This window comes from Pholis gunnellus (genome assembly GCF_910591455.1).
Source record: "Pholis gunnellus genome assembly, chromosome: 7".
NCBI classification, from domain to species: domain Eukaryota; kingdom Metazoa; phylum Chordata; class Actinopteri; order Perciformes; family Pholidae; genus Pholis; species Pholis gunnellus.
The window spans coordinates 17,895,213-17,904,254 of NC_136533.1; the positions used below are offsets into that span (position 1 = coordinate 17,895,213).

Below are 9,042 nucleotides of genomic sequence, written 5' to 3' on the forward strand. Positions count from 1 at the left end.
TTTTTGTGTTCATAAGGGGTTAAAGGTGCTTGTTTAAAAATTAAGAGCAGATCAATGATTGATGGATTATCCCCACACAGCTCTCAACATGGCGATGGCTACGCTGACGGCTAACAGCCAATGGTGCAAACAAAGGCAACAGTGCAGACAGAGCTAACATCGTTTACCTGGAAGGGAACCAGAGGGCTACTCTTCCAGAGCGACTGACTATTGAATTTAGCACCTTTAAAGCAACAACTAAAGCACACACTGTATTTATCTTGTTTTAACAGTGGGGGTTGTTTTTTTTGGGACTTTCTTCATTTAACAGGAGTATCATGACCCGCCGGCTGAGCAGCTCCACCCGTTCCCACACCGAGGACTCCATCTTCCTGAGGCCCGACGAGGACCCCGTCTGGCTAGATGAGCCCACAAAGACTGATAAAATAGGCGACAGAGCCCTTAAAAAAGACAGGCTCCCAAAGTGCAAAGATGGACCTGCAGGGGGCCAAAGCCCGCAGGGAGAGGAAGTGTTTATGCACAAGGTGTATGCGCTCGTGATTGAGATCTACTGCTGGGCTGCACTGTTCGCCATCTCCCAAGTCACGGTATGCGAATGGCCGTCAGCTGAAACCAGAGGAGAACATCTTTACTTGTTTGATTTTTTTTCTCAAATGTCTCTCTTTAAATTAGATTATGATGACCTTCCTGCACAAGCTTTGGTTTTCAGCTCAGCATAGACCAGTCAAATCCACAGTAGTTTAACTGCAACATTAGCAATGCAAATGTTACTTGAGCACAAGGTGTTCTCTCTTGACCCTTATTTTTCCACACAGATTTTCTTATCATATGCGTTGTTACATTGTCTCCAAGGTGCTTTGGTCGACACTCAAAGCACCTCCATGTTTGGGCTAGAATTTGACACTTGCATTACCATATGTAAAAAATAAATAAATAAATTAGGGCTTTGTAAACGCCGCAATGATTATGCCACTAGTTCTGCATGTGGTCAGTTTACATATTCGTTATGCCTGCGTGATAGGCCAATATTCTTTTCTTCTCGGTTCCTTTTCACCCGAGAGAAGCCACAGCGCTGCCTGATTACCAGTGCATGAATGACAGGTGAGTTCACGGTGACAGTCTGCCTTTCCCTCTCTCCTCCCAGGGGTACTGGGTGTTTTTTGTGGTGGAAGGAAATGGACCTCTCTCTTCCATCTACAAAGCCCTGCAGGTCATTGACTTCTACCTTGGCTTCATCTTACCCTGCCACCCGATTTTTGGAATGGACGTAAGTGTCCGTCCTGGAACTCACCGATAGAGCTGTTTGTTTTTGGACGGAGAGTGCAAAAGAGAAACCCTGAAGATATGCTGACTCTAGTGTTGGCTGTGTCTCACTGCCTCTCCCCCTGTCTTTTTCTCTCTGCACTGCTCAGTCCGTAGTGTTGATGAGGGAGGTTGTGAACACCGAAGAGCACAACTGGATTGTCCATGGAACTGCAGGCATTGGCGTGGCCATCTGTGTTATCATGGTAAAACGCTGGAGAAACCATTCAATTCCTGCCCAGTTATTTCTGCATGAATGTGAGAAATATAGTAGAAGTTGAATTTTTGTAATTCACCATAAAGAACCATGAAGACTTTGGAAGAAACTAGATTGACTGGATTCTTCACTTCTCCATTTTGCAGATTGGCCCGTTTCCTGCTTGATTGATGTGTTTATTGGCTGATAAATGGATACACGTTCACTGCTTTCTTCCATTAACCTCTCTCCAGGTGGTCCACATGGTGTGTAAGTGGCGTTACGGAACTGGCTTTTGGTCGTCAGGAACTGTGTCGCGGGACATCGGTGATCGGCGTCAGTCTGTGAGCCGCCAGCCCTCCTTCACCCTGTCAGAGTGGACGGACGCTCAGGAGGATCTGCTGGACATGGACCCTGAGCCCCAGACGCCGGTCTTTGACATAGGCACCGACACCAGGATGGAGGGAGACGCCGCCACCCTCACCGTCACACCAGTGGGGCTTCAGGAGAGGTTAGGGGGCTGGGAGTATTTTTGGAAATAATTGACAGACAAAAGTTTTATTGTGACTAGTTTTATTTGTTTGCATTGTTATCTGGAAGACAAACGCTGTATACTTGGATTTTAAATCCATAATGCACATCGCAGATTGGTAAACCCTTGGTAAATATAGCTAAATGCTTTTGTATGATTCAATATGTATCACACAGGAGGGGCTCCAACGTTTCCCTGACCTTGGACATGTGTTCACCGGGCTGCACTGAGCCCTACGGCTACGGCGCACAGCTCTCCCCCAGAGACCAGACGGCCAAGGAGTACCTCCGACAGGGAACAAACACCCTGACCCCGGCCATGCTACACACACGGGCCATAGATGACCAAAGCCTGCAGGCTGAGTTTTATGTAGGTGCAGCAACAGCAGCTCACCCACCTACACGCTTTAAATTAACAGGGATGAACAGGGACTCACCGGAAAAGATGTACGCTGACACACACGCATAGACACAGCCACTAATGCACACACACACACACACACACACACACACACACCCAGCGGAGCTCTGCACACACCCGTAAGCTTTTCCACTGTGTGTTAGTGGGCGAAGGAAGGATAGATACAGGCATATTTGCATATGAAAACCCACAGAGGATCCTAGTGTCTGCTAGGCAGAAAGATGCACGTTCAAGACCACACACAAGTAGTTCGTAGAATCACATCACACACAATGAAGGCCAGTGGATGACTTAATTCATGTTGGATATAGTTATCTTACAGTAGAAGGCATGGTTAGGACTTCCCCTCCGTTTCTGCAAGGACTGATTGTTATTGCACCCATTGTTCTGTGTCCATCGGCAGGAAACTCCCATGAACTTTGTGGACCCTAAGGAGTACAACTACCCAGGGCTGGTGAGAAAGAACCGCTACAAAACCATCTTACCCAGTGAGTACAGCTGCAACACGAGTCGGAACAGCCAGTAAAAGAGATTATGCGGTTGTAAATATTGTGAAAACTGCTTTTTTTTGTGCTGCTCCTCTTGAATAATTTCACATGCTCATCAACTATTTAGCTCGGATGCGTTTGTAAAAGGTCTGTCTCTGTGCACCAGAATATTGATATTCACACTGAGACACAGCACCGCAGCATCTTCTTCTGCTGTCATCTTTTTGAATTACAACAAACCTGTCTCTCTTTCTTCATGGTAACCTCCGACTGTCGTCCTCCAGACACACACAGCAGAGTGATCTTGAAGTCACAGGATGAAGACGATTTCCTCACTACTTACATCAATGCTAATTATCTCAAAGTAAGTGAAAAGATGTGTATTTGTAAACTCTTGTCCCAGCACAGCTTTGTGATGTAGCCATTTTATTCATGCTCCACGGATAAAACCTTGTATTCTTAATGTGTCCTACTGACGACTGGTAGTAACTGATTATATGTATATGACAAGACCGGGCATGTTTCTGTGTGTGTGTGTGTGTGTGTGTGTGTGTGTGTGTGTGTGTGTGTGTGTGTGTGTGTGTGTGTGTGTGTGTGTGCGTGCGTCGCTCTGCAGGGTTATGGGGATGAGGAGTGTGCCTACATTGCCACCCAGGGTCCCACCGTGAACACAGTGGGGGACTTCTGGAGGATGGTGTGGCAGGAGAGAAGCCCAATCATAGTGATGATCACCAACCTGGAGGAGAAAAACGAGGTCAGGCAGGGCGATGATGGATGCATTAATGGTTAAATGGACAGATAAGTTGATAGTCGGATGGGTACAAATTTCCACTTGACTGTTCATTGTGTCTCGCAGAAATGTGCAGAGTACTGGCCTGAGGACACTGTGACCCATGAGGGCATCGAGATCACTGTCGTCACAGTAACCCAGGAGGATGACTACAGTCTGAGGGTGTTTACTTTAAAGGTAACACAATAACTCACAAAAAAGGTAAATACAGTGCACAACTTTGCTGAAAACAAGTTGAGGGGTGAGTTCAAACCAATTGCAAAACTACTATTTTGGCATGATGATAAATTGAAGAAGACTTTAAACTAGAAAACGAGACCATAATCTCATGTTTACAGTGTTTACTGAGGTAATAAATCAAGTGATGAGTATGGTAATTTTTTCTTAGACTTCTAAACAATCTGACTTGTTTTTGCAGCCAGAGCAGTCGCCCCCTGATGTCCATTATAAAGCATGCAAGTTTAAGGCACTTCTGCATTGGCTTCACTTTTCAGACCTGGTTAACCATCTTTTGGAATAATTAAAATTTTGACCAGACAACAGTACCGATGAAAAGTTCAGGGATTCATCCTGAGGGGCACATGAATGGGTGTACTACGCTTCATGGCAATCCATCCAAAAGTTCAAAACATTTCACTTAAAACTAGAATTTAAACCTGGTGGCACTAGAGGAAAGGTCACAGAACAACCAGAGTCCTTATGATTCATCATTGACCATGAATGTCTCTAGCAAATGTCATGGCACTTCATCAAATAATTAGACAAAGAGAGATTTGAGTGTGGACAAAGTGGTGGATCTACAGGCCAACATTTCCATTCTTAGAGCCACACTAGCTGTTTTTTTATATTGTTTATCTATTGGATTAATGATTATTGTCAGACACTCTGGGAAAAGGGGCAGTTGATGGATTTGATTATTTTACAGTATACGGGAAAGGGAGGAATAGACTATAAAACCTATTTTTCAAAAGAGTTCATTGTTGTCGTATAGCAACTAACACCAAGGTAACGATTTGGGTATGCATGCAGAGCAACAGGCTGATCAGAAATCATTCTCAGTGTGTCTGTATCATGTACATGTGTACGCAACATGATCACATCAGTTTCTGTCTGAATACCCATCTCTGTGTTTATGTGTGTGTGTGTGTGTGTGTGTGTGTGTGTGTGTGTGTGTGTGTGTGTGTGTGTGTGTGTGTGTGTGTGTGTGTGTGTGTGTGTGTGTGCCAGTGCGGGGGAGAGGAGCGCAGTCTGCAGCAGTACTGGTACACCTCGTGGCCTGATCAGAAGACTCCAGACAAGGCTCCACCTCTTCTGGAACTGGTGCAGGAAGTGGAAAGGGCCCGAGAGGAAGCCCCGCCCTCCAGTGGCCCTATAATTGTCCACTGCAGGTACAAAAGTAGCATGTTTGAAATATAAGGAAAGATAAATAGTTAAAATGTGTTCTAATGGCTGCGTCAAAAGTCCTATATTAACACTATTTTAATAAAATACATGCATAGGGAAAATTGCCCAGCTTAATGTTAGAGGAACACTTTTTACTTTTATGATAGAAACCACTTGGCAGAGCAGACCATTTGTCTTCTTCCATTTCACTGCTGTCTGATTTCCCCGAGGAGGATTCGACATTAATCAAATGAATGGTGTGCTAATCAATACACCAATCCATCCATTTTCTCCTGTGTCCCTTTACCCCTCTAACTTTTTGTCCACAGTGCTGGAATTGGTCGAACTGGCTGCTTCATCGCCACCTCCATCCTGTGCAAGCAGCTGAGGACTGAGGGTGGGGTTGACATCCTGAGAACCACCTGCCAGCTCCGTCTGGACAGGTGAGATATTCTTAGCCCGGATCCATGCTCATGTCTTTCTTTAGTTCTTGGCATCAAATCTATGTCTGTTGTAGGAAAAGAGCCTACAGTCTACGTAGATTCAGCTGATCTGGTTTCAAACCGCGAGCTGCAGTACGTTGTTGTGAGCTCAATTTTCAATAGAACAACCATAAAAAATTAAAGTTTCAACCAGTGTGTCCACGGCCTTCTTGCTTTATGCAGCGTAATTTAAACGTTTTTTTTTTTTGTGGTCATGAGGTAGCCCTTGAAGCTAGTTAACCAGAGTACTAATGAGAAAATTAGATAAACGTTTTCTTCTTTGCTTGAGCTGTTAAATGGTGACCCAGTTTTACTTCAATAAGGTACGAAATAAAGCTGAAATGTAAATGAAAATGTGGGCTAATTCTATGTGTGAGACATCTGTGCAGTTTGGATTAAAACTAGCTCACAATACAATGTTATAAAGATAAAATATCCTCCTCTGTAATACAAAAATGTAAAACCTGCTGTACCTAAACAAAAGTAGACAACACTCGTATAGGGTGAGTGTACCTTTTGATAGTTTGTTTTGTCGTTTAATCCGAGAAAAAAAACTATCAATGCTATAAATCAAACTATCAAAATGTGCATAGGCCGTTTAGGCTATAATATTTCATCACTGTTTTAAATTACAATACCAAGAAAGTCATTTTCAAATTTGGGTGAACTGCTCCTTACTATACGACTACATAGCTCTGGGCTACAGCTACAAACTATCTTCAGAAACAAATAGTCTCACAAGAAACTGGAAGACATTTTACTGACAGGTTTTTTTTACTTTAAAGAATGCCATACCTAAGATCTAGCATACTTTGTACTCATACTTTATCCATACTCTATACTAAAAACAAGAATGAGAGTCTACAGCTATGCTACCTGCTTTGTGAGACTGGCTTCTGCTACTGAGCTTAATGCTTACGTCAGCCTGCTAACATGCTCACAACGAAAATGCTAACCTGCTGATGTTAAGCATGCATACGTTTAGCATGCTAGCATTTGCTATTGAAAAGGAACACAAAGTACAAGTTAGGGATTTTGCAGGTATAAACCAGAATTATGGATTAATTCAACTGTTTCCATGATGATTGTGCCAGAGCTGACGTTACGGGTCATCAAAGTTAAAATAATTTGTACGGTGGAGAGCTCGAATGGCTTTACCATATGTCATGGCAATCCATCTAACAGTTGAGACATTTTGCACACATCTTGCACCACAAATGGTGCAAGAGGAAAAGTCACTACAGTCATAAGGATGCACAATTCTGCGCCAATCTGTGTTGTAGATGATGAGATGTTTCACTGGCTAAGTGAAAACCATGAATTTCTGTGCAGGCTCTCATGGCAATCCATCCAACAGTGATATCTCAGTCTGGACCAATATGGTGAACCGACTGACCAACCAATTCTGTGTGTGTGTGTGTCTTTCTGTGTATGTTCCTCAGGGGTGGGATGATCCAGACGTGCGAGCAGTACCAGTTTGTGCATCACGTCCTCAGCCTGTATGAGAAGCAGCTGCCTCACGCTGCTGAGGAGTAGAGTGAGCGCTACAGCCACACCCAGACCGAGACACACCACTGTACACTGTACCGCCTCCGGTGGTATGCACCACTGTACCTAGCATCATCTCAATCTCACCCTTTAACAAGTTCCAACCCTGTAGGTCCCTTCACCCAAGACAGGCTCGTTCAGAGAGGACTGAATGGTTGACACACAATATGTGCGTACTGTGGTTCCATGAGCAGAACAAACACAGGGATCAAATCCTAATCAGACACTTAAGTGATCCACACAGTCCTGGAGAGTCGTAACAGTTAGGCCCCAAAATAATCCAAGCCAACTCCTGACATCCTTTCATTTGCACTGCTTAAAAAAAAGAATCACATTACTGTTAATGAGTCTCAGTCATCAAGGCCTCATTTAGTATTTAGCCCCCTCACATATTGTATGTACAGTTATCAAAAGGTTAAACTGGAGCTGAAGTACAATCAGTTCACCTGCAGCGGTGTCACTTTGCTGTAAGGAGGAAATTGAAGTTCCGTATCCCAAAGTTAGTGTCAACGATAAGGGCCCATGCAGTATAAGTGCCAGCATAATTCAAATCTACGGAGAAATGATCAAATGCCAGCCTATTATTTGACACCATATAGATGTAAAATTCCACATGAAATTTAAGTTAACTTGCATCTTTTCTCATTCACTCTCATTGACTCTCACTTTTAATGTAAAAAAACAACAACAAAAAAACATGATAGAAGGCCTGTTTCAACTTTTGATGCATTCAGGAGCCACCTCATCTTCAGGTTGCATGGTGCTAAGTGTTCATTAAAGGCATGTGCAATGTTATGGAACATAGGAATGTATAACAATTAGGTTATTAATTAAATAATTAGGATTTCTGTGCAATCTACAGTATTACAGTTTTACCATGCTGCCTGTGCAGTCCTCATGGCCCATGATGTTTACAGTAAACAACTCCTGCATTAAGGCCACATAGACGTACAGTCAGAGGCGTCACAGAGCCGGAGACACTGAGGGGGACAGAGGCCAGAAATAGAATCAGACCATCTGAAAAATCAATGCAGAAGCCCAGAAAAAGCTCTGGGGAATCTGACGTGTACACACAGGGAAGTGTAATGCACAGGAAAGCAAACGTTATTTGCATGTATTGATGGCGTATGGTCACATAAAGCTAATCTTCTTGCAAATGTCATATTCCCATCATTATCGCCCTCAGAGTCACGTGCTCCGTGATGCCTCTGCTTTCAACAGTAGCTTGAACACATCCGTGAAGTAAGAAGCCCATGATTGTTGTATAGACAGGCCAGACCTAATCTGTATGAAGCACAATAGACCAACTAAGGTTGTCTCTGATGTTCAGCTGTAAAAGTTCTTTTTTTCCGTATTGTGTTTTGATTGTGTTGAGTTTAATGGATTGCATGTGCTGTATGGGACTCCATAGGTCCACAATCAAAGCGACGTGATTGGTTGTCCTGCTTTTCGTTGTGTAAAAGGGTTTAAGCCTATTATATTGCTTGCTCTCGGCCAATGCTTTTGATACAGTTTGCTTTTGTGACACCAACCAGAGATATTTTTAGAACATTTTGATACAATCCTTTCGAGTAGATGCCTTGTGTATATTTCCGTTTACACCATGATGGAATGTAGCTCATACTGTGGATCAAACCATCGGTTTATATTGCAAGATTTGACAGAACAAAATGTGACAACTACCTAAGTTACCTTACGGTGAAGAAAATAAATAGATTATGTTCAGTCTTCAGTATTATTACTTTATGCCTCTAGGCTTTGCTTTAATATGCTTTGCTTTCTGTGTATGTTTTTATTGTTTTTCTTAGAGAATTTTACCTCAGACTGAGTTTTTACGCAGTCCCCACTCGATTCCATCTGTGATTCTAGGCCACTCTCAGTTGACAACACGAGAAATAATT

General features: G+C 43.2%; 1 protein-coding gene across 1 annotated transcript; it reads left to right on the forward strand.

The window, feature by feature from the left end:
* Positions 1 to 317: 317 nt before the first annotated feature.
* LOC306698141 (tyrosine-protein phosphatase non-receptor type 5-like) lies at positions 318 to 7,129 on the forward strand (the record flags this gene model as incomplete). The annotated part of the gene is made up of 12 exons (XM_079162323.1): positions 318 to 587; positions 1,145 to 1,267; positions 1,413 to 1,508; positions 1,753 to 2,009; positions 2,207 to 2,399; positions 2,854 to 2,938; positions 3,223 to 3,302; positions 3,555 to 3,692; positions 3,795 to 3,905; positions 4,956 to 5,116; positions 5,441 to 5,554; positions 7,036 to 7,129. 12 exons carry the CDS (start codon positions 318 to 320, stop codon positions 7,127 to 7,129), a joined length of 1,722 nt encoding a protein of 573 aa, XP_079018449.1.
* Between the last annotated feature and the right edge of the window lie 1,913 nt (positions 7,130 to 9,042).